The sequence below is a fragment of the Chiloscyllium plagiosum genome, unplaced genomic scaffold, assembly GCF_037043375.1.
Source record: "Chiloscyllium plagiosum isolate Xiang-an unplaced genomic scaffold, Cpla_swu_hap1 HiC_scaffold_10, whole genome shotgun sequence".
In the NCBI taxonomy this organism is placed as follows: domain Eukaryota; kingdom Metazoa; phylum Chordata; class Chondrichthyes; order Orectolobiformes; family Hemiscylliidae; genus Chiloscyllium; species Chiloscyllium plagiosum.
In genome coordinates this window covers 21,931,811-21,958,324 of record NW_028270148.1, presented here as the reverse complement: position 1 = coordinate 21,958,324, position 26,514 = coordinate 21,931,811, and the positions used below count along the sequence as shown (strand labels likewise).

Here is a 26,514-nt window from a genome sequence, read left to right as displayed (position 1 = left end):
GTTGCGGCTGTACAGGACATTGGTTATGCCACTGTTGGAATATTGCGTGCAATTCTGGTCACCTTCCAATCGGAAGGATGTTGTGAAACTTGAAAGGGTTCAGAAAAGATTTACAAGGATGTTGCCAGGGTTGGAGGATTTGAGCTATACGGAGAGGCTAAATAGGCTGGGGCTGTTTTCCTTGTAGCATCAGAGGCTGAGAACTGATCTTATAGTGTTTTATAAAATGAGGGGCATGGATAGCGTAAATAGACAAAGTCTTTTCCCTTGGTAGGGGGAGTATAGAACTAGAGGGTGTAGGTTTAGGGTGAGAGGTGAAACATCTAAAAGGCACCTAAGGGGCAATTTCTTTCATACAGAGCGTGGTGCATGTTTGGAATGAGCTGCCAGAGGTGGTGGAGGCTGGTACAATTGCAACATTTAAAAGGCATCTGGATGGATATATGAATAGGAAGGGTTTAGAGGAATATGCACCAAATGCTGGCAAATGGGACTAGACTAGGTTAGAAAAACTGGTCCGCATGCATGAGTTGGGTCTGTTTCTGTGCTGTACTTCTCTATGACTCTGTGACTACTCTGTCCCTCTACATCACTGTCTTTCCACACTCCCTCTTTCTATTCCATACAATTATGCTCAGACAACCTCTGTATCAGAATTATTTTGAATTAGGAAAAACGAAATGCAGTAAAGAAAAACTACCAAGAAAAATTCAAGATGTGATCTCTGATGTCCCAGACTGTAAGTGCACAAGTGGCCCAGTTAGACCGACAGTGAAAATTGTGCAGAATATGTTTCTCCCATCTTCACTAGTTAGCTGGCCTCTGGTGAGACAGTAATGCAAGGTCTGTAGTTAGTCCCAATGTCCTTTTAGCACAGGAAGTAAATAATCATCCAGGATATCTGTTTCTTCTGACTATCCAGCATAATTCTTACAACGAGGAGAAATGTAAAGAGGGAGAGAGGAAGAACAGCAGGAGAGAAGGAAGGTATTTCTATATGAGTAGTTAATGAGTAGTAGAGATCAGATGAGGAGATTGGTGATTGGCAATGATGCCTTCCCCATTCATCCACAAATGTGCTGTCAGTTGGCATTGATCACCGGGTAAGGTTTGTTTTTCATTCATTCATAGGATGAGGGTGTCACTGGCTAGGCCAGCATTAATTGCCCATCCCTAATTGCTCATAGTTAACAGTTAACCAGATTGCTGTGGGTCTGATGTCACACATAGGCCAGACCAGGTCTGGTTGGCAGTTTCCATCCCTGAAAGACATTAGTGAGCCAGATGGGGTTTTCCAACAATTGGCAATGGATTAGTGGTCATCATTAGATTCTTAATTCCAGATTTAGCCCAGATACCTGAGGGTGGCAGCTCACAGTGGAACAGTGAAGCCGACATGGGTCAGTGTGTGTGTGCGTGCGTGTGTGTGTGTGTCCAGAGTTGTTTCTCACATGTATCCTCCCTCTTTATTTTTCAGAAGAGAAGCCAGATTGTTCCAAAGCCAGGTGTGAGGTGCAGTTTTCTCCCCGTTGCCCAGAAGACTCCATCCTGATTGAAGGCTATGCCCCTCCTGGCGAGTGTTGTCCCCTCCCAAGCCGCTGTGTGTGTAATCCAGCTGGCTGCCTCCGGAAGGTCTGTCAGCCTGGATACCAGAGCATCCTCGTTTCCAAAGCATCGGGAAAGCCAGGAGAATGCTGTGACCTGTATGAATGCAAGAAAGGTTTGGGAAAATAATTACTTACTTTGGTTTCAAGAAATATTATAATAAAGATGTAAATAAAATGCTGGCTGTATTATACAATTAAAACTTATTGTTTAGCTTTGTGGAAAGGAAACAGAGTCTTTCTAAATATTTATAATATTTAAGTACAGAATGTGTTAAAAATCTTACGGACTCACCTCCTACGTCAATTTGTAAATTCATACTGTTCCACTATTATAGTGAAGACTGCCTCTGTAAACCTGTAATGTACCCTTCTACCAGTGGTGGCGCTATAGCAGCTCAACATTGGTTAGAACCAATTCTATTTCTTGGCTTCCAAAATTGATGTGACTTGGATCAGAGTGTTCTGTGAGGATATAAATAGATTGTATATCATATCTGTATAATACATAAATAGGCTTTAAAATGGGGACTTAGTTATATCTGCACACTATAGTGTAATTATCTTCTATTCACTATCTCCCTTTCACCAAATCATTCCTTGCTGACTTTTAGCAGTGGTGTAGGTGGACTAACATCTGAATGGATTCAATTGAAATGAAAATGGAAGCATAAAATACATCCAATGCAGTATTGCCTCAATTTACACAATTGTCCAAGGTCATGATTATGCAGAATTCCTGTGTATAAGCATCTTACCCTTTACATATATATTTCAAAATTCCAGAAGAATGGGAAAAGAAAAGTGAGAATAACAGCCATTTAATATTTTTTATTTCACTCTCTCTTGGAATCTGATGTTCACATGTCAATTCTGGTCAACAAAACTCCCTCACTAATGGCTATTCTCCTCTGATTGACCTCAAGTGGTATTGTGGTTTCCAGCCCTGAAGGGGACAAAGTCAGCTTACATCACACTGTCACCTTAATGTCGTATGAAGAATTTTGCCACCAAAGGTGGGGCACCTAGGGGAACCCCAAAAAAATTGTCGGGTGTTAGCATGGTGTGTGGCATGATGCTCAAAGTAATTAAGGATCTTCTGCCTTATGAGATCCATAAATACATCATGAGGAAAAAAACTCCTTTTCTAGTGATTCACCAGTGTTCAGTCCCATGAAATGCATGAGTTGACCATTCAATCCATTAAGCCTGCTTGTGGTTGCTTTGTATCTCAACTTGCTTTGATTATTATCCCTTAATGCCGTTCCCTGACAAAAAGTTTTTTGAAATTTTCAGTTGAGTCTCCTGCCTCAAAAGGTTTTGGGGGAAAAGGTTCCAGATATGCCCTTCCTTTCTATAGTGAAGTGCTTACTGGCATCATCCCTGAGTGGCCTGTTTTTAATGTTATGCATCCTTTATTCTGGACTCTCCGAATTGTATCTCTCTACTTAGTCTATCAAACTTAATATTTCCACCTCACATCAGTGCTAATTCAAACTCAAATTGTGACGACAGGCCGCGAGCAAAGAATGGCTCAAGCTGAAGAGGGCAATAAGAGCCAAGGGAGAGAGGGGTGTTGGCTGGGGCTAGAGGAAAAAAAGAGAGAAAACCCCGTGAATGCAAATTTTGCTTTCTTTTTGCTTTTCTGGGATCCCAGCGCCAGCTGTGGTGTTGCGGAGAGATACTTAGTAGAATCCCGGCTTTACTTCCCCGAGGAGAAGAAATGTTGGTGGGACTGGCCCAAATAGGCAAAGTCAAGATTTAAGTTAATGGTAGTCTTGGAGGACCTCATCATCGTTATTTTTGAGACTCCAAATTAATTAATAACTTGAAGTGTGTGATATCTCTGTAAATCAAAATCACAGCAGAAGTCCAGTGTGCCATATGTACCTAATCTCTGCTGGTTCATTTTTTCTGTAAGTCTCTTATTTTATCCTGTTTTATATTCTGTGATTACTGGTTTATTTCTCTCTTTTTCTCTCCCTGCCCATCACTCTCTCTTGGTCTCTTTCTCTCTCTTTATCTCTCTCTCTCTCTCTCTTTCTCTCTTTCTGTCTCTCTCTCTCTTTCTCTCTCTCTATCTCTCTCTCATACTCATTCTCATTATCTCACTCTGTCTCACTCTCATTTTCTTTCTCTCTCTCGTTCTCTCACTGTCTTTCTCTCTCACTCTCATTCTTTCACACTCTCTCTCTATCTCTCGGTCTCTCTCGGTCTCTCTCTCTCTCTCTGTCTCTCTTTCTCTCTCTCCTGCTTTAAAACCCTTCCCACCAACCTCAAGCATTCACTGCTTGGGTTTCGTCACCACGGCCCGGTCCCCATTAAAAATAGCACTAATTTGCCATGAGAACATAAGTATTTTTAGTATCAGTTGGCCCAAACAAACCCAACAACCCTTTTAAGTTCTGATTGAATCCAGCCTCCTGTCTAGTGAGATAAGAACCAGACGTTGTGAAAGTCAGTAGTGTTTTCGTTGTCAACTTGTTTCAGCTGTCATCAGCGATCTGGGAAAAGAGAGATGCTCAATCCACAGTATGTACAGGTGCTGCTGTACTTTTGTTCACAATTCTTCAGATGCCAGCCAGTCTTGGAACTCCCCTACACCTGAGGAAACACAAAACAAGTAGCCTACTTAGCAATAGGTTTCCCCAAGTTTGTCAGTTGTTTGTTAACATGAGCATCTGGTCTCTGCTGAAAGAACAGAAATCAGACAAGTTAGCATGAAATACTGCAGAGGTTGGAAATCTAAAATAAACTAAAAATGCCCTTATCTAAGGAAAGGTGTACTGATATTGAAGCCAATCCAGAAAAGATTCACTGAGCAGGTGTCTGCTATGGAAGGACTGACTTATGAGTTGAGAGTGTGTTGCTGGAAAAACACAGCAGGTCAGGCAGCATCCAAGGAGCAGGAAAATCAATGTTTCGGGTCGGAGCCCTTCATCAGGAATGAAGCTGGGAGCCTCTGGGATGGAGAGATAAATGGGGTGGGGGGGGGGGGGTGGATGGGGAGAAGGTAGCTGAGAGTGCAATGGGTGGATGGAGGTGGGGGTAACGGTGACAGGTTGGAGAGGAGGGTGGAGCGGATAGGTGGGACAGGTTATGAGGATGGTGCTGAGCTGGAAGGTTGGAACTGAGGTAAGGTGGGGGGGGGGGGAGGGTGAGAGTGTAGAGTGAGCCTGTAATCGTCAGTGTTCAAAAGAATGAGAGGTGATCTTATTGAAACATCCAACATTCTTCAGGGACTTGACAAGGTAGTTGCGGACAGATTGTTCCTCCTTGTGGGAGAGTCCAGGACCAGTGGTTGTAATCTTAGAATAAGGGGGTCCTCCATTTAAAGCAGAGATAAGGAAGAATTTCCTTTCACACAGGTTAGTGCATCGGTGGAATTTATTATTGCAAAGGTTGAGGTTAGGTTGTTAAGGATATTCAAGGTTGACACAGCCAGATTTTTAATCAGTGAGAGTTATTGGGAAATGGCAGGAAAGTGGAATTGAGGATTATCAGATCAGCCATGATCTCATTGACTGGTGGAGCAGACTCAATGGGCCAAATGACCTTGTTGTGTTCCAATGTCCAATGGTCTAAGATGATGAAAATACATGGGAAGTAATTCTGGGAGAGAGGAAGAGACAGATTTCGCATTTCAGGCCAATAACCTCTTATCAGAATTTGGAAATTTGGCCAGTTTGAAACTTATGAAAATGGGAGGTGGGAAAAAGAATGAAAGTGAGAGTCTGTGAAGGGAGAGGCTAAGTAACAAAAGAATCAGTGGTTGCTGCATGGCAAACAGGAATGGTCGTGATAAATATCAGGAAACAAAATGGAGCTGTCAAGGAGGTGTGAGTGGCAGAATGGTGCACAGCAACTATCTGAAAGAGAGAAAAAACAAGAAAATAACAAATTAAAACCAAGATGGGTGGCACAGTGGCTCGGTGGTTAGCATTGCTGCCTCACAGCACTAGGGTCCCAGGTTCGATTCCAGCCTCGGGTGACTGTCTGTGTGGAGTTTGCACATTCTCCCTGTGTCTGCGTGGGTTTCCTCTGGGTGCTCCGGTTTCCTCCCACAGTCCAAAGATGTGCAGGTCAGGTGAATTGGCCATGCTAAATTGCCCATAGTGTTACGTGCATTAGTCAGAGGGAAATGCGTCTGGGTGGGTTACTCTTCGGAGGGTCAGTGTGGGCTTGTTGGGCTGAAGGGCCTGTTTCCACACTGTAGGGAATCCAATCTAATCTAAAACAGTATTTGGGGGGGGGACTCCACAGCCTGAAATTGTTGAACTCAGTGTGGAATTGTGCCGAATTGAAAAGTGAGGTGTTGTTCCCTGGGCTTGCATGAAGTTGGTATTGGAATAATGCAGGAGGCCAGGATCAGAGGAGGTCAGGGTGGGAATTGAGGTCGAGAATAAAAATGACAGGCAACTGATGACCCAGATTTGCAACCCCAAGGAAACCTAAAGTTTACTGATTTTGTCTCTATAATTTGTTGACAAAATCTAGGCCGTTTACTAACAAATGAATCAATCCCCGCAAAATCCTCCACCAGTGATCTAGTCACTATCTGCTGTCACACCATATATTGTCCAGGGGAACTTGTGCTGTCGCCATTGCTGATGGTTTTCAGCATAGTCGAGGGAAACAGCCTACGCTTTCACTCCTGTTTAACGCAGTTTGTCATGTGACAGGATTTCCATGAGGAATGTTTTCCCATACAACAGGATATTGGATATCAGACCGACCTAAGGGTTTAATTTCCTTAGAGCTTAACTGGATATGGCTTACTTTGTCGTGCTATCGCACGTCAGCTACTGTACTGAGCTCCAAAGCATCACATCATGCTGTCACAAAGTCTTCAGATTGGTCTTGTGACAAACCTTATATATTTTTTATGAAGCACTATACAAGAATGAACAGGATTGCCTTGAAGGCATTCTTGACCTCCCTCCTCTTCCTCATCTACATGCTGCCTCTTGAGGACATCACCAAACACACTGGGTCACCTTTAACAAGGTAGTTCTGCCTCTCTTATCAGCTGCACTATCTCTGTTGCAGCTCATGTACTATCCAGCCCTGGAGGAGGCTTGTTAAACACTAGCCAGACCGAGTCATTCCTGAGCAAACGATCTCCATTCTACACCTAGACCACCATCTCGGGAGAAAGCAGAGTGTTTGCAAACTCTGACTCCTTTTTGATCTAAACTGAGCTTCCAATTCCATGTGATGTCCACCATGAAAAACTGTCTATATACCAACCCCCCCCCAACTGACTGTCCCTCCCTATCCTGCCTCAGTCCAGTTGCTGCTGCTGCTGAAACCCTTATCCAGATGGTTGTCCCCTCTGACTGATTCCAGTGTTCACCTGGACAGACCTTCACCTTCCATCCAAAGTTCAGCTCAACCAAAGCTGTGTGCTCTTTGTTGACACCAATTCCTGACCTCCTTTGGCTCCCAGTTTCTCCCAATTAAAATCCACTTATGATCTCAAGCCTCCTTCTAAACTTCTCCTGCCCTACAACCCTCTGAGAACTCAATATCTTCCAACGGTGTCTCCTCATGCATTGCTTGTTCCTTTAGCAATCACTCCTTCTGATGTCTGAGCTCTGCACTCTGGAATTCCCTCCCTATTCCTTCCCTCCCTGCCCTCTTCTATACCAGCCTATGACCCTCCCTCTCATCATAACTCCTCCATTAAAGAGGATCGGGGAGAAATGGAAATGTGGAATTTGGAACACAAACCAATCAGCTGCAATCTTATTGAATGGTGGAACAGGTTTGATGGGCTGAATGGCCTATTTTCACCCCTAATTTGTGTTAATGTCATGCAGATTATCCATCTCAGGCAAAGAGCTGGGGATGTTTCTCATTTTTGAAGATGCCATGCCTGCTGTTGTTATACTAAACTTGGACTGAAATGCTATTTTGCAATGTTAGTAATAAAACTGTGAGCGTGTTCATGTGATATCCACAGGTTAGATTGCCTTTTAAAAAGCAGATAGAGGAATTTTAAGTGAAACCATGAGCAACATTTGTTACTAATATCGCATCACACGATTGCAACCCTTTATGTATTCACAGAGAAATGAGCCTGATCAGCTGACAGTTACTTTCCCTGATTCTCTCTACACAAATACACACACACTCTCTCTCTCACACACAAATATACTCAGTCACACACACTCGGTATTGCTCTCTCACACGTGCTCAATATTGCTCCCTTTGTTACTCACACGCAAGTACGCAGTCCCATGTCATTTCTCTGTCTTTCACATGCATGCACTCACTCACACCTTCGGTATCTCTCTCTCTCTCTTTCTCACATACACACAGAGTCAGTGTTGTTCTTTCTCACATGTGCGCCCACACACTCAAACACACACACACTCAAATTATCTTCATCTTTCATCACATATCACTCTCACATACTCAGTATCACTCTCTCTCTGAGTCACACACACTCTCTCTCACAAACACTTGCTCACGCACATACATGCGGTAGCACTGTCCTCTCCTGTGTCCCTCGCTGTCTTTCTCACACATACATACACACACACACATACAGGCATTACTTGAACAAGAGATTTTCACAATTTTAAATTTCTCCTAGTCTTTCAACTCAATGTAAAGCAAAAAGGCTCCCCATTCAGAGCTCACTTGATAGGAAACGCGAGGGGAGGGCACCAGAAAATAACCTAAGGAACTAATTCACTGTAGTGGTGCCAGTGGAGAACTTTGTCCAAGTTTTATAACCGTAGTGCCTGTTCCTGGAAGAATAAAATGATTTCACAACAGAAAAAGCCCACCATCTCTGTACTGACTGTTGAGTCAAACTCCCTTGTGGCTGGGTAACATTTTCTCCTCAATCGTCATCCAATTGCCTTTTAAAAGCCTCAGTCGAATCTGTGTGCACCCCACTCTCAGGCAGTGCGTCCCAGATCCTGAGCACTTGCTGCATAAAAAAGATTTTCTTCCTGTTACCATTACGTCTGTTACAGATCACCTTAAATTAATACCCTTGAAATATTCCATCAACAAGAATCTTTTCCCCTTATTTACTCAGCTCAAATCCCTCCTGATTTTGAACACCCTGGATTCCCATTCCCATGGGCTATGGGAGTTTGGCAGATTACACTGTGAATGTGGGAGCATCTAGCAGTCACTGTATGCTGCTTAATTTTCACCCTGTTCTCAGAAGGCTCTGTTGGAGAAGGTGGTAATACCTAGAGGTTACAGTGAACTCTGACAACACGCGCTGATTCAATGCATCCACCATCTGCACGGGTTCATTCCTCCTGCTCATCTCTCCAGCTGCGGCCAGAGAGTACTCGATATTGACAATTTCATTTTGCCTCTTGCAGTGTATAACGTGGACTGCAGCACAGTGGACTGCCCAGCCATTCAGTCTGTCGTCTGCCCACCCGACAGCTATGAGACCCCGACCCGACTAACTGCTGACGGCTGCTGCACTCTCCCGACACGGTGAGTCTCCTCGCTGGTCCTGACGATGGTGAGGAGGGATATCCATCACCCCCAGTGATGCGGCAAGTCAAAACGGCATGTTCAGTCGCTCCATGTGTGGAGATTTTAGCTCTCGTAACTACAAGTTAAGTGGTGATTTTACAGAAGCGCATTGGACAGGAGCTAATCCTAGACGGAATCACTGATATCTAGAAAAGAGGGATGATCTGATCAAGGTCCTTCTCACCCTGTCCCCTTATCTGAAGTGTGGTGACCCCAAGGTTAAACTACCACCAGTAATCTCTCTCTCTAATGAGAGGGCAGCCCTATTTCTTGTAACTTAATTAATTTAAGATTTGGAGATGCCAGTGTTGGACTGGGGTGTACAAAGTTAAAAATCACACAACACCAGCTTATAGTCCAACAGGTTTAATTGGAAGCACACTAGCTTTCGGAGTGCTGCTCCTTCATCAGGTGATCACTGATAATATTGGATTCACACGTAGCCTCAGCAGGTCCTGCCAGCACATTTGACCATTGTCTCTCTCAGATACATTCAGGTCTTAGATCCAGCTGTTCACTCTGTCAGCAGTACCACTCATCATTGCTCACGAAAGTATTCAGTAACAATCACACCTCCTGCTCCACTGTTTCTGATAATTTCCTGTTATCCTCATAACCCATTCCTCTGCTTGTAATTGCCCATGATTGTGAAGTGAGGAGCTGTGGTTCAATGTCCTTTCAAAGCTGGACTGGAGTGGCTTATAGCTATTTCACATAGAACCTTTACTAGAATCTTTACAGCCAGAAAAAAGCAGAGGGGCAGGTTGTCTCCTTTCCAATCATTCTGTGCTGGATCAAATCCAAATGGCAGAACATAAAGCCAATGCGCGCACACAGGCATGCACACACATACACACAGGCATGCGCACACACATACACAGACACACACACACACATACACACAGGCACGCATACACGCACACACACACACACACTCAGCTGGATAGTAAGGCAGCTTCAGGCCAGAGTTGCTTGCTCAGTTACAATATAATGACTGAATGGACTCAGCGCTTGTGGCTTTGTCCTCCTCTTGGCCACCTGCAGTTCTCGCTGTCAAAAGATTCATTTTGTTGTGTCTTGTTTGGGTTCTAGGTGCGAGTGTCTGCTGGGAATCTGTCGTGTCCCTAAGTGTGAGGCTGGCACTGTGCCACGTATCATTTCCCCTGGGGATGGCCTGCCAGGAAGATGCTGCGATCTGTTCGAGTGCATCAACGGTACGTGCAAATATAGTTCAAAATAAAGTTTAAAGCTGCTGTTTGTAAGAAGTGAAAATGGGGAGATGTCTGTTTGTGTATGTGTGTAAAATTGTGTGCGAGTGTGTGTGTGTAAAACTGTGCCTGTGTGTAACTGTGCCTGTGTGTATCGATGCCTGGGTGTGTCTTTGTGTGTATGTGTGTGTTTATGTCTGTGTATCTGTATAACGGTGCGTGTGTGTGTCTGTGTGCGTGTTTATCTGTGCCTGTGTGTCTGTGTATGGCGTGCACAGGAAAGCCAGACTGAGAAAGATGTCCTGCACAAGGCTGTGGGGGAGGATTCAGAGGTGCTGTGTTGTCAGCCTCGATTGATACCATTTTAGACTAATTAAAAAAGAAGTCTAAACATTGTCCACATTTAAGGATTTGGAAATGCCTTCAGTGATTTTTACTACCTTTGGTTAAAAGCGCACAATCCAGCTTTGAAGCTACACTTTATAGCTTCTTTCACGCTCTTCTGCATAACTTGATTACAGTTTTTATGTATGTTTGAAAAGCCCAATGATATAAAAGAGCTGTTATTAGGATATATCTAACACCGGCTGTACTCTCTGAAGTTATGAATCATGCTTTTTTCCACTCTTCCTTCAGATTTCCTTAAATCATGCACAGTGTGCAACTAAGAAGGCAGGGAGTGCCTTGTCTTGTTTTAATGGCAGCCGGGATGTGGGCGACCCTGATAAGGCCACCCATTTCAAGAATGTGCTGATAGGCCTCTTGGTTGAGTCACTGCTACCCTGGTGGTCATGGTGTTCCCTCAGAGGCACTGAGAACTGTGGGACATTGACCCAACAACCATGGCACAGGGGTGATAAAATTTCAGTGCCAGGATGGCATGAATTGAGAGGCAATGGCACTATTATTTGTGCCCTTGTTCCCAGGTGTAGAGGGAGACAAGCCTCAGCCATCCACTGTCTGGGAGGTCAAGGCAGATTTTCCTGCACTTTTTCCACCCAGTTTACTTTGACGGGGTTTCCACCCCCTCTGTTTTATGGCTATCTCCATTTCCCAAGTTGCTGTCGATAATTCATCAGGGTGCTCAGTTGGACTCACCTTGAGGCGTTGTGGCTTTGACGTTACTGTGCTGCAGCAGAAGGGTTGAAGAATTTTAGTCTTTGTTGCCATGACCTTTGTGGTGTTGTTGATATTGGAACGTGACCATGTCCCATAAACTCTCCTGGCTGGAAACTCATGGCATTGCGAACATTGCTCCACATGGCCAGTATTTGTTGGCCATCTCTAATCACCTGTGAAAGGACAGTGGGAAACCACCTTCCCAAACTAGGGCAATCCAGCTGGTGTCAACACACACGTAATGCTTATTGGAAAGGAGGCTTTATTCACTCCATCAGTGTTACGTTTGGCTGCTTCAGTTTTCTGTCCATGTCCCTGTGCTTTATCATTGGTCACCCCAGGGCAAACTTTGTGTCAGAATGCTCAAGATGTCAGTCACCCTAGACATTGGCAGAACCCACACCCTCTGCACCCACGCAGACCCGTACCTTCCATGTGAGCTCCTCACCACTAGTTTAACCAGTGTATTGTGTATCCCAGAGACTATCCAAGTTCAAGTGATAAGACTGATATTGAATTATTTGTGGAGGATGCAGAAAGGTGCGAATCCAAATGGAAAGAATGTGTTTTGCAAAGTATGAAGGACGCCTCCGACCATAACATTTATTCCTGCTGTTTTATTCACAAATAGTCAACATAGCAGCTTTGTGCAGCAGCAGGATCCAGCTCCTTAAATATAGCACAATGTTTCAACTTTGATGGAAACTAAATATAGAGAATGCTGCGCTGTATCTTGCTGAAACACTTGGCACCGTGACAACAACGTCTCAAAGGATAAACGGGTCCACTTGACAGCAACAACGTTAATTAAATTATGTAGTCAACATTGGAAGAAGGTATTGCTGAAATACATTGAAGCATTTCTGTTGACCCCCTTCCCCGTGTTACCCCCCCCTCCCCCCACCCCAACAACTTAATGTTTTTATTCAGGTCACAAACAGTGAGCTTTTTGCTCTTCCTTCCCTCCACGTGCACTGAAGTGATTTCCCATTTTCAGGAAGCTGTCACAGAGAGCTTTGTAAACCCAGACTTTGGCTCCAATCTGTTCTATCCGTTTTGCAAATTGAATTGTTTCATCCCAAACGATTTGGATGGAAGGCTTAAGCATGGTTCATGGAGATATTTTTGAAGGTTGCTCATTCTGTCCAGTTCTAGGATCCCTTAACACTGATCTTTTCACCTCCAGAAAGAAGGGGTGAAATAGCCTTCTTTATTTACTTTCCTTTCATTTGTCACTCTCTCCCTCCCTCCCTCACTCACTCTCTCTCTCTCTCTCTCTCCCTCCCTCTCTCTCCCTCCTTCCCTCCTTATCTCTCTCTCTCTCTGACTATAGATCCTGAAATGAAATGAGTTCAGGGCAGCTTCAACCAGATTATAACATGTTGTGCCAATACATTTTGATTTCTGTTGCAAGTGGAAAATATTGGATGATAAATGGCTTATTAGACACCACCCTGGCTTGCATCACACAATGCAAACAGCGGACAATGGTTCAAAGAAGCTCTTTAGTCATGCTCCTTCCAAGACAATAAGTGTCAAATCCCCCTAGACTGATGCATGCAAAGGCAGTTCCACTGTGGGTATCAGGGAAGATGCAGACAGAGCTTGTGAGGCAACCTTCTTTAGCTTTTTGAACATGACAATCAACTTGCACCATTCCTACTTGTCAGTAGGTTGTGAGTTAAAGCTTTTGAGATTCTAAGACACAGCAAAGATGCTTAAAAAATTGCGCATGCATTGTCCTCAGTTTTCCATCCATTCCATTTATTGCTTTGTCCAGGAAATCTACCTCAGTGCTCTCTCTCTATCAGTTCCTCACATCTATATCAATTTGTTTTACAGTCCAGGTTTTAATTTGTTGCCTCCATCCTTTCTTGCTGTGGCGTGGTTCTGCAGTCAGCAGCAGTCTGCAAGAACTGTCCAAATGTATTAGCCCAACAATGAATGTTCACCTCACCATTAAGCCCAAGCTTGCCACTTTGTGGCATCATGTACTGGCATGTCCCAGCAGCTGTCATTGGATATTGGTCAGGTGCAGCCACCAGGAATGTTTCCATTTCTCATGTCAGACACCCTTGACTCTGAGTAATTGGGTTGTGGGTGTAGGCCCCATTTGAGTGAACATCTGGGCTGACAGTGCAGAGCTGAGTAGATTAGATTAGATTACTTACAGTGTGGAAACAGGCCCTTCGGCCCAACAAGTCCACACCGACCCGCCGAAGCGCACCCACCCAGACCCATTCCCCTACATTTACCCCTGCACCTAACACTACAGGCAATTTAGCATGGCCAATTCACCTAACCTGCACATTTTTGGACTGTGGGAGGAAACCGGAGCACCCGGAGGAAACCCACACAGACACGGGGAGAATGTGCAAACTCCACACAGTCGGTCGCCTGAGGTGGGAATTGAACCCGGGTCTCTGGCGCTGAGGCAGCAGTGCTAACCACTGTGCCACCGTGCCGCCCACGGTGCAACAGGGGGACTGTCCATTGGGGGAGAAGTGAAACTCAGGCATTTTATGCCTTCTCTGAGAGTTGCTAAAGATCCCACATCAGTTTTTCAAAGAGCAAGGAGGTTATATCTGCTGTTCTGGCCAATATTTTTCCCTCAAACAATATTACTATCAAAGGAGCCTTCCTCTTTCACCTATATAAGAGTCCCATCCAAATCAAGGGCTCAGATTGTTGCAGCATTTATTCCATAAAGGGAGCAAAGTGCATTGTAACAGAGACTCATCCGAGACTCCTTCAGCAACAACATCTTTCTTTGACTATTCAACTTCAATATAGTTGGAGGAAGATTGTCACCTGCTTCTCTGATTAGAGATTGTGGACATAACCCGCAGATTCAAAGGTACAAAAGTAAGGATAAATGAAAGAGGAGGAGAATGCAGTGTTGGAGTTGGGAGAGTTGTGACTAGTATACCTATCTGCTGCTTGCTTATGTGACATGCTTCATATGTTTTGAATGATTTAAAATCTCTGCTAAACGTAAGGCAGAAAAGTATTGTGCATGTTTGCTAAACATTCCACAACGTATATTGTCAAAAATAATCTCTTGGCTTATATTATTTGAGCAGACCATTGGAATCTGAGGGATTTTGCATGGTGGTTTGTGGAATGCTTTGGATGCAGTGTAAAGGTAACCAGTCACTCAAGGGTTAAGGTTTGATCTGTGTTATTCTCGGCAGGAGTGGGGGCGGAGAGGGATTCGTGCATTCACAGTCTATTCACAAGAGATTAGCTCCACTCAAAATATTTGTTGCATTGATCTTTTAATGGGTGGGGTTTGTCTAAGGAAGGGAACCTGCTGAAGTTAGAATCCTCGTGCCTATCCGTGTGCTGCAGAATGGGAGCCAAGCACCTGTCTGTATTTTGTATCAAGCAAACATGTCTGGTCATTTTAATATCTGACTCGAAGAGAAAGCAAACTGTCTTAAAATAAGTAAAATCTAGTTGAAGAAAGGTTGATGTGAGCAGTGACCATGAACAACCAGAAGTTTATATTTTGGTTTGTGGCCAGCCCAAGTATAAGTTATATCTATATTTGTCTACAGTTTGTAATGGAACACATTCTACCAGCACGACTTCTTTTAAAAATTAGTTTAGTTTAGAACAGGTGTACATTCTCTTGTGTAAATCTAATAAATGGAGAATAGTAGCATCATGGTTATATTACTGGGCTTGTAATCCAGTCAGCTTTGAATTGATGGCCCAAAGATATGAATTCAAATCCCACCACAGCAGCTGGGGAATTTAAATACAGTTGATTAAATAAATCTGGAATAAAAAGCTGGTATCTGTAGCACTGACCATGTAGCTACCAGATCGTCATTAAAAATAAAATCAGCTGGCTCACTGATTTGTTTTTGGGATAGAAGATCTGCTGTCCTTACCCAATCTGGCCGCTTTTTGATTCGGAACCCACAGCGATATGGTTGACTGTGACTGCTTTCTGAAAGGGCCACTATGTTGTCAAGAAGGTGACTCACTAGGACAACTAGAGATGACTGTAAAACAATCCATACACGTGGAAATGACATATGTACATATACAAGTGCTTCCAAGTGAGGCTAGTGGCCCTGCAGGGGCTGGAATACATTTTGTCTAGCTGGAATTACATTTTTAATTTAAAATTTTTGTTTTGTTTGAACATTTTGATTTTTGTAACTGTGCCTCTTTTAAGGGGCTGTCGATTTTTGACTTGGTTTAATTTGGTTATCATTTAAATTTGTCTTCACCAAAGAGTTCAGATGTGTGCATCCATCAAGATTAGAGTGGTGCTGGAAAAGCACAGCAGGTCAGGCAGCATCCGAGGAGCAGGAAAATCGGGCAAAAACCCTTTCAGCACCACTCTTATTTTGACACTGATCTCCAGTATCTGCAGTCCTCACTTTCACCTATGTGCCCCCATCGCCAGTGGGCACTGCAGGAGCTGGAGGGCATTGTTACACACCCCTCAACATAATCACATGTTGATTTGAGTTTCAAAAGTGCAATTTAAATATTTGGTTTTTGTCACAGTGTTCCTCTAAAGGGCTGCCGGTCTTTATTTGGGTTGCATTAGCTTTAATTTAGATTAATTCAGCTTGGTTTTCAAAAGAATATAGCGCATTCTCAGCCAATGTTCACATGCTCATGCCTGGATTCAAGTGCTCAGAAGGTTCCATGCCTTTCTGTGTCATTATCCCAACTCCATGTTCTTACAGCGGGCCTTCGCCAGTGGGACTTTCTGCTCAGTAATGATCAGAAGATGATGCTGAGTTTGGAAATTGCATGCTATCAGTGGACAATGCACCCTACAAGAAGTATGAGCCTGACAGAAAAGCTACTTTCCATGTCAGCGAATAGTGAAAACCTTTTAAAAGATTTGCCCTCGATCACAGCTGTCAGGAACGCCTCACAGCACTTGGTGTGCCATTTGCTTTTCCATGCACACGGGTGATGCACTGGAGGGGGTTCAGAAAAAAGTGGAAGGGAATATTAAAAATAAACATGGCAGAAGATGGAGATCAGAAACAAAATCAAGTGATGAAGAAACTCAGCATCTGTGAAGAGAGAAAAAGGGAAAATGTTTCAAGACCAATCTGACTCTTCTGTAGAATTCTTCTGTTTAACAAAAAGCAGAGGGTGTAGTAATGGTTGCAGATAAGCAGCCATTGGTCTGGAGTAGATGTTAATAGCGAAATAAAGGTCAGCTCTGACTGAAACCAACACAGAGACACTGCAGGACGGGAAGGAATAGCAAAATAGCTGTGATGTCGTTAGACCTCAATGTTAACATAAAACTTCAAATACCTGAGCGGAAAATGAGGTTCCATTCTTCCAACTTGCATTGGGCATCCATGGAACACTGCAGTGAACCTTGGACAGAAATGTGAGCATGAGGACAAGGCAGTATATTGGAACAGCTGAAGGTCAGAATCATTCCTTTCAGATGAGTTGGAAGTGTTCCCCAAATTAAGCGATCACCCAGCTTGTACATGGTCTCCGCAATGTAGAGGAGACAACATTGTGAGCCATAGATTCAGAGAAGGTGGTGGAAAACGCTGCTTCAGAAAGGTGTGCTTGGGGCTTTGGATAATGAGGAAGGAGAAAGGTAAAGGGGACAAGTGTCACACCTCCTGCGATTGCATGGGGAGGTGCAAGCAGAGGAGATTCATTGTGGCATAAGGCAGTTCCTTGATGGAGCGGAAGGGGGTGAGGTGGTTGCAGTGGTTGAAAATCTCATCTGAAGCTATAACCTTATTTATGCTACAGCCTCCTTTGTCACTGCTCAGGAATTCACAACATAGACAATCAAGGGCAGCATTCAGGAGGAGACAGACAAACCTTGAGATGACAGACATTCCCAGATTCTTGTGGTTTACCAACCTGAACTCATTTCCATATCAGGGCTGGGCCTCCTCAATTGAAAGAGTGCAAGTGTTGTTGGCAGGGTTTGAACTGCTCTTCCACTCAATATCATAGTCTCAGCTTCTGTTAGGAAGTGCTCGCAGACATCTGGAGGCCACACATTGAAGCAGTGTGGCTCTGTGCCAGTGAATTAAACTTTTTTTTGGTAGAACTTTGCAATTTCGTCTACAAAAAAAAAATTGGCTTAAAGTTTGCATATACTTGTAATGCTTCCCAAATGTTTGTGGGATGATTACTTTGAACTGGTTCCATGATTGTCCCCAGAAAAGGGAAGGAAATTCTTAATGCTCTTGCGTGTCAAGATATCTTACCTTCGTCTGAAGGACTCGTTTCATTATCAAAACCTTACTAATGCTTCTGCACAGATTTAACCCTTTAACTCTGACTCCAGTAACCTCAAACCCCATAGGACCTTCTAATATTGCAGTTTTGCTTCCACTATTTAGAAGTGAACATTGTTCTGCAGTCCCATTTTTAGTATCATTTATTGTTTCCATTACTTTTCCCTCTTCAGTCTCCCATATTAAACTGTCCTGTTAATCTTGCTGTCCATGCAACAAGCTCTCCCAATAGCAATGAGGAAGCGTGCAGAATTGAATTCACTTAGCTTTATTGTTACATGTAGAGTCATAGAGTCATAGAGATGTACAGCATGGAAACAGACCCTTCGGTCCAACCTGCCCATGCTGACCAGATATCCAAACCCAATCTAGTGCCACCTGCCAGCACCCGCCCCATATCCCTCCAAACCCTTCCTATTCATATGCCCATCCAAATGCCTCTTAAAAGTTGCAATTGTACCAGCCTCCACCACTTCCTCTGGCTGCTCATTCCATACACATACCACCGTCTGAGTGAAAAAGTTGCCCCTTAGGTCTCTTTTATATCTTTCCCCTCTCACCTTAAATCTATGCCCTCTAGTTCTGGACTCCCCAACCCCAGGGAAAAGACTTTGTCTATTTATCCTATCCATGCCCCTCATAATTTTGTAAACCTCTATAAGGTCACCCCTCAGTCTCCGACGCTCCAAGAAAAACAGCCCCAGCCTGTTCAGACTCTCCCTATAGCTCAGATCCTCAAACCCTGGCAACATCCTTGTAAATCTTTTCTGAACCCTTTCAAGTTTCACAACATGTTTCTGATAGGAAGGAGACCAGAATTGCACGCAATATTCCAACAGTGGACTAACTAATGACCTGTACAGCCAAAACATGACCTCCCAACTCCTGTACTCAATACTCTGACCAATAAAGGAAAGCATACCAAATGCCTTCTTCACGATCCTATCTACCTGCGACTCCACTTTCAAGGAGCTATGAACCTGCACTCCAAGGTCTCTTTGTTCAGCAATACTCCCTAGGACCTTACCATAAATGTACTCAAATAAGTACTGTGAAAAGTTTATATGTCGTCACTTGCAGTGCCATCTTAGGTACAAAGGTGGTGAGGTACAGCTTCTTCAGTGACGAGATCTTAGAAAATAAAGAAATAAAAAGTCCAGCTTTGCAGAAATAGGAAGTTCAGGACAATGGTCTTCCAACCCAGACCACACTGGCAACTAGCCTCCAGTCTGCGCCAGGCTTCACTCTGAGGTTCACAAGGCCAGGAAATCGCTTTGGAATCTCCTCAAGGCTGGGAGACCACGCTGAGGCCATGCAATGCCAAGAGACTGTCACATGTCACCGGAAGACCATTATGACCATGTTGCAAGCTTGATGAACCAGCTAATCATCTCCAGGCTGGTATGCACTTCCTGGAGTCATTGTGGCACAGCAACAGGCCCTTCAGCCCGTCAAGTCCACTCCAGCTTTCTGTTGAAAAATCCAATCAGCTCCATTTCCCTGCACCCAGCTCTGTAACCCTACATGTTTATCTGTCTCTGTTTTCTGTATGTTTATATACAAGTGACTCCTGTCTGGGTGACAGGGAGCTCTTATCACATGGTTCCTGACAGGCCCTGCCCTCACTCCCGTGATTGGTCACCCAATGCATCCCACCTTCCTAGCATCCTGCTCTCTCTAACCAATCAAGAACAAACAGACTGGGTGCGAATTGGGATCATTCTCGACTGTCAGTCATGTGGTCTTGGCTCCCCTTTGGCTAACAGACAAAAATGTTCAAAGAAAATGAGAAAAAAAACACACCCAGTTTTCAAATCTCAGATTCTAACCCATCCAATTTCCATCTGAACAATAAAGCTTTTAAACAGCCTGTCTGAGAATGGGTTTAAGGAATCTAGTTTTGAAACAAAGCTCTTGATTTAACAATCCTGTATTACATAAGGCATTCATTATCACTGAGGTTGTTAATTCTTTTCAATTAATTTTGGTTGCATCAAATTGATCCCACCCTGTTTTCCCACAGTCTCTCTAGTTTTGGGTTGGTTTTCAGGTTACCAACTCAATCTGCAATCAGAGCTATGGAAATACAACTGCTCTCTCAATCCTCTACAGGGCTTTCCATTTATCTTCTTTCTTTTGGGAAGCCATCTCCTTGCCACTAAGCCTTTCTTACAGCCTGGGTGTTCAACTGTTCACCCAGCAGGGGCTCACCAATATCCTTGGCAATTGAATGATGGTGGCACAGGGGGGCACTAAGATGCTGGAAACCCATCCCAGTGCTGGTTGCCAGCTGCGATTCAGTGGGTAGCACTTTCCTCAGAAGGCCATGGGTCCAAGCCATGTACAGATTAGATTAGATTCCCTACAGTGTGGAATCAGGCCCTTTGGCCCAACTGGTCCACACTGACCCTCCAAAGAGTAACCCACCCAGACCCATTTCCCTCTGGCTAATGCACCTTGCACTACGGGCAAGTTAGCATGGCCTATTCACCTGACCTGCTCATCTTCGGACTGTGGGAGGAAACCGGAGCACCCGAAAGGAACCCGCGTAGACAAGGGGAAGAATGTCTGTGTGGAGTTTGCACAGTTGCCCGAGCCTGGAATCGAACCTGGGACCCTAGTGCTGTGTGGCTGCAGTGCTCACCATTGAGCCACTGTGATGTTGAAGCACAAAGTCTAGGCTGATATTCCATTGCAGTGCTAAGGATGTGCCACACTGTCACAGATGCCACCTTTTGATAAGTTGTTAATCCAATGCCCTTTCTATCTTCTGTTGTGGGTGTAAGAGATTCTAAAGATCAGAGGACTTATCCCCAGTGTATTGGCCAATATATATCTGTCCCAAAAAGAAAATACTCACATTATCTTGGGATTACTTCTTTATTGTTTTTGAGACCTTGCTGTGTGCAAATTGTTTGCCATGTTTTCTACATTACTACAGCAACCATGTTTCAAAAATACTACTTTGGCGGTTCATACTGAGATTGTGTGCTCTATAAGTGACAACAGTTTCTCACTTTCTTACCCTTTGTTCATGTGAGTTGGTTTCTCTTTATTGACTGTCCCATATTCTCTTTCCCTAACCTTTGCATGACCTTGGGAAAGGTGCAGTGTTACACTGCAAAATTTTTATCAAAGGATGAGGGGGGCGAATTTGCACCATGTTTTCAGGGAGTCGATGTGGAGGGTGTTCGGGAAGTCTTCATTCAGAACCACAGCAGAAAAGCTGCAAGAACTCAGCCTCCTCTAATCTTCGATACTTTACTAAAACAAAAACAAAGAACTGCAGATGCTGGAGATCAGAAACAAAAATGGAAATTTTCAGAAAAGCTCAACAGATTTGGCAGCATTCACAGAGAGAAAGCAGACGTAACGTTTCGGGTCCAGTGATCCTCCTTCAGAGCTTTTGATACTTTGTTCCTGGAACCCAGCTGAAGAAGAACTTGCACTGAAGATTTCAATGCTCATCCTAAGCAGAGCCTTTTTAATTTACCCCCTTGTGAAAAGAGAAGATTATTTATTGCATGGCAACAACAAAGGACAGGATTGCGATTGATGTCATTTCCCACCTCCACCTACAATGCTGCAAATTGATGCAATGACTGTGTGAAAGCACCAATGCTTCCACATCATTGATATGCAGTAGCTTCCAGCTCTCAAAAGAAGTTTAGTTACGAGTTCCATTGAAAGGCAGGTGTTGAAAAAGAATGTGTTTATTCTAGAACGTGATCATTCTTAATTGAACAGTAGCCACTACTCAGGGGCTACGGAGGGGTAGGCGTTTTGTTCTCTGGTGTTGTGCAGGCTTTCTGAACTCCTGGTGTCAACACTCAGGAAGAAATATTCACGAGTCTGGAATTTTCAGGAAATAGCACACAAAACAAAACCAGAGCTTGCCTCTATCTGGCTCTCCAACATTGAGCTCCTTTATACAGAGCCTTGCACTGAAGGCTGCCTTGACAACACTGGGAATATATGAAACCTTGTTGCAAAACATCAGGAGAAAAATGAATGGACGGAGAACCTAAAACTGGCACGTATAAAAGTATCAAACACTGGCGAGAATGCAGAAAGTGATGAAGCGCAAAGTGTGATTTGATAAATCTGCCATGTAGCAGCACAAAGGCTAATTTAATGGGGTGATCAATAGTCAGAGAATGCCCATAATTCATGAAACAAAAGAGCATTTCCACGTATCCTGAATATTATGAGGCATAAAAGGGAAGGGTGATTAATAACGCTCTGTGTAAAAATGCAAGCACACCACAGCAAGTGAATCCAAAAGGGTGAAAAGTGTCTGATAAGATCGTGACACAGACCGGTGATTAGTGGGGCTCTATGTTAAGACAAAGGGATAGTTCCTTTGTAAAGGTTCCATATCGATAGGAGTGTCAAGGAGAACGATCCCTGGAGCATTTTTCTGAGCACAAATTAGAAGTAATGGTGGGAATTGTTTGAGGATAATAGATTAGTGAAGTGCGCATAGTTCTGAGCACTGCACCTTCGAAAGGATATACAGTATTGACTTTGGAAGGTGGCCAGATTCATCAGAATGTTGCCATTGCTCTAGGGATTAGATTCTGAGAGAGCACAGAATTTAGTTGTGTATTATTGGGAAGACAAGAGGTTTAGGTTGATTGGATTAGAGGAGAAGGAGTGAGAGTGCTTATTGCACTGATGGAGTTCTTAATATCAGAGCCAGCCTCTTCAGGAGAGAGATTAGCAAGTGGTTCTCACTTAAAGAATGGAAGAATTGGAGAATACTGCCCTGCAAAGGTAGTGATTACTGATGCAATTCATAATTTAAAAATTGGGATCAATACATTTTTGATCAGGATATTGAAGCATATGGAGCCAAAGGTATGAATCACCTTAACTCTCATTGAATAACCTAACAGGCTTGGTATTAGTGGAAGTTGTCATAACCTACTCCCTCATTAGAGAGAGAGCTAGAGACACAGCTGATGGTGTGTTTAACCTGAGGGTCACATGCCTCTGGAGAAGGGTAAGGTTGAGAGGGTGGGATTGTCACGATGAGCTCAGCTGATAGAGGAATAAACCCACGCTGTTGACACGTAGGGCAGCTATCCAACCTGTTGAGCTAATGCACCTGAGGGGACTGCTCCTCTATTCCTTTGATCTTGTCCTCAATGCAGTTTTCATAAAGTTTGCTTGGAGCATCCTGTTATTTCCTTGCATCGACAGAACCTCAATGGCCACCTCTGGTTCAACATCGTAACTGTTTCTGAATAATTAACTCTCTCACTGTTCACCAACCACCACCTTCATCAGTACACGCTGTTGGAAGTGCCAGGGCCATCATCAATCTGGTATCACTCTCTGGATTCTTCCCAAATCTTACTTCATTTTTTTCCCCAGTTGCAATCCCCCACAGGGCATGGGTAGAGATTTTGGGGTCATGCACTCGGAGGCAGAAATCATGAACACCGCCTTTAAATGCTCTGGTTTCAGGCTGTCAGTGAGTATGGCTTAATTGTCAGTTCTCAGATTGCTGTTAAAATGGCAGCCTGTTAAAAAGTGAGTCTTTGTTTTTCCACAGGGGACATTCAACAGTTTTAAATCACTCTCCTTCAATTTTCACTCTGGCCACTGGAAGTCTGATTAAAATGAGATCGCCTTGGGATAAAGTTTGGGAAGCCCTGGCTTAAAGCTGTCTAAGTTGAAAATCATATTGGTTACTCCCTGTGCTGTCCTTTCAACTCTTCTCCCAATTACCCCACTCATCCACAACCACTTCCACCCCCACCCCATCCTGCGAAATGTTTGGATTTTGCACTCTCTTAAGTATGTTCTGTTTTCCTGAGAGCATAAAGTTTGAAGGGAGCTTTAAGCAAAGTATTCAAAACTATCCCAGGTTATATAATGAAACAGGTTTGGAGAAAACTTCATCAGATAGGATAGTCAATAACCAGAGGTTTCAGGTTGGAAATAATAGGTAAAATATCTAAAGGAGAGATAAACAGAAATCTGCTTTACATAGCAACTTACGCACCGTCGGAAAGCATTGTGGAAACAGATTGAATTGTAACTTTCAAATGGAAATTGGACAGATTCTTAAAAGGAAACAAAAAAATTGAAAGGCCGCGGGGAAGAGCAGGAATAATTAGCAAGGTTCTTTCACAGTGCTAGCATAGACAAGGCAGGCTGAATGGTCTTCTTCTATGCTTTTTAGTCCTGCAGTATAAGTAAATCTTAGCTCATGTGCATATTACAGAAAATCTGCCAACATCCGACACAGCACGTTGGTGTGAGAACACAGAAAGATGGGACTTTGGTGTCCCTGTCTCTCTGTCTCTTTCACTCTCTCATTCCACATCGCACTCTTCCCTTCTGCTGAGCTGTCAATCACAGCTGGAGTGAGGTTTCCAGATGAGGTTAGAAATCACACAACGCCAGGTTACAGTGCGTCCAACTAAACCTGTTGGACTATAACCTGCTCTGTGTGATTTCTAACTTTGTCCACCCCAGTCCAACACCGGCTCCTCCATATGAAGTCAGGTGCCTCCCAGAGAGTAGGATCACACTGTTAAGTGCAGCTGGTTAGGTGCAGCCGTGTGACACAGGATGAGTGCAAATTAGCTCCCCTCTCTGCTGCACACTATTTGAAGCCAGTATTGAATGAACAGAATATGGTGGAAGGGAAGAATTGAATAATTGCCTCATATTAAGCCACGATTCTATCCCTTTTCCTGCCTTTTACTCTGTTCCCCTTGCCCAACTTTCTTTTTGGTGTTGCCAATGACCTCCCTGTTTTGGAGTCCTGAAGCAGACCAGCCAAGTGAATAGGCTTTCGATTTCTGAACCAGACGATCAGGAGCAGGCTGAGGAGATTTGTCCCGTCAGAGACCCCAAGTGCACCAGGCCCCGAGGTCAGGCTCAGATCTTTGAGACCAGAGTTGCTACTGTGCCAGCAGACTGTCGAGACGCCTGTCATCAGTCGGGCTATAATTATACCAACGTGCAAAATGGTGCTCAAACCACTCAGCACTTCCAAGAACAAATGTCTTTTCTGGGGTGCCTGGATGTGTTGTTGAACTTCAAAGCTTTACTGAACGCCTCAGTCAGCCAGACTGAAAGCTATATTTGCAGCACATACATTTCTCCCACTCATAGTCGCCTTTCACATGTGATACTTGGAGCTGGTCCAAAGTGTGTGGCTGCATCTCAGTGAAAGTTTCCACTAATGGTACCCCATAAAGCAAGAATAGATAGCACAGCACTGGCTTTGTACCAGAACATTCCAGATTCTCAATTTAGAAGACAGCAGTCCATGTTGCCATGTCAGAACTGTTGCCATGTGAGATCGTGGCATGGGTTTTCTTGATGCGTGCTGAGCGCAGACTCTAATTCGTCGTTAATTCTATTAAAACATGCCTCAGAAGGCACATATACTGCTGGTATTGTTTGCAAATGTACATTCCCTTACTGTCACGTCATTGTTTTTAAAATCCCTTCATGTATTTTGCTTTCTCTAGTGCCCATCATACAGCGCGGCAAACCATGATCAGAGCAATGGACAGATGACATGCGATTGTTCTTTGTCTGTCTTCAGATAGGGCAGCATGGTGGCTCAGTGGTTAGCACTGCTGCCTCGCAGCACCGCTGCCTCGCAGCACCAGGGTCCCAGGTTCGATTCCAACATTGGGTGCCTGACTGTGTGGAGTTTGCACATTCTCCCCGTGTCTGTGCGGGTTTCCTCCCACAGTCCAAAAATGTGCAGGTCAGGTGAATTTGTCATGCTAACTTGCCCACAGTGTTAGGCGCATTAGTCAGAGGGAAATGGGTCTGGGTGGGTTACTGTCCGGAGGGTCGGGTTGGGCTGAAGGGCCTGTTTCTACACTGTAGGGAATCTAATCTAATCATGACTGTCCTTCTCAGTTTTCTGCTTCTTGCAAACATATTAAAAGAGAAAAAAAATCTTGCATTTGGACAGTGCCTTTCAGCTCTTTACAGACAATAAGGTACTTCTGAAATGTGGTCATCATTTTACTGTAGCACCCAGTTTGAACAGCGCAAGCTCCAATAAAAAGCAGGATGATAGTGACCAGTTTGAGTGCATTTTGCAATGTTGGCTGATAACATTTTATACAATGAAGGTGTAGCACTCCCTTAGAACCTCACTGAGCCATTAAACCTTGGCTTTGTCCTCAAGCCTTGGGAATGACACTCAAACCCAGAATCTGGCCTTTCCCTGCCTTAAGAATAATGAAAGTCAACTCCCGAGAGGGAATGTATGTCAAGTCCTGGGCTTATTACCTGCTGATACTTCTTTCTGAGCTGATTTCTTAGCTGTTTTTTGTCAGTAATGCTATTGCCTTCCGCTGACTCCCTGGGCAGCGCAAAGAGACAAAACCCAAGTCTACCTCAGCCAGAATGGGAATTAAACTAAATTAAATTAAATTAAACCCCCACTGTTACAGTTGTTCTAAGCCATACATTAGCCATTGAGCCAACTGTCCCTTGCAATGCTCCTGTCTGTGGGTAAGAGGTGAGAACAGGTTGTGTGTTGCTTCAGATGTAAGAACAACACAGGCGCTCGGACCCATAAAATCATGAAAAATAGAAACAGGAGGCCACTTTCCTGTCTTTTTCCCTGAAACCCTTGATTCCTCTACTGTTCAAGAGTCTAGATTAGAGTGGTGCTGAAAAAGTACAGCAGGTCAGGCAGCATCCAAGGAGCAGGAAAATCGACGTTTCAGGCAAAAGCCCTTCATCAGGAATGAAGGCAGGGAATCTCCGGGCTTGGAGAGATAAATGGGAGTGGGGTGGAGCTGGGGAGAAGGTAGC

The 26,514-nt window shown here is 44.0% G+C and overlaps 1 protein-coding gene across 2 annotated transcripts in view; it reads left to right on the top strand.

Annotated features, from left to right (window-relative positions):
- crim1 (cysteine rich transmembrane BMP regulator 1 (chordin-like)) overlaps positions 1 to 26,514 on the top strand; it is a 199,891-nt gene that overhangs the window by 91,387 nt on the left and 81,990 nt on the right. For both annotated transcript variants that reach the window (XM_043695492.2, XM_087991206.1), the window contains exons 3-5: positions 1,478 to 1,720; positions 8,957 to 9,077; positions 10,212 to 10,333. In XM_043695492.2, the coding sequence (XP_043551427.1) occupies positions 1,478 to 1,720; positions 8,957 to 9,077; positions 10,212 to 10,333 (486 nt within the window). The remainder of the gene's footprint in view (positions 1 to 1,477; positions 1,721 to 8,956; positions 9,078 to 10,211; positions 10,334 to 26,514) is intronic.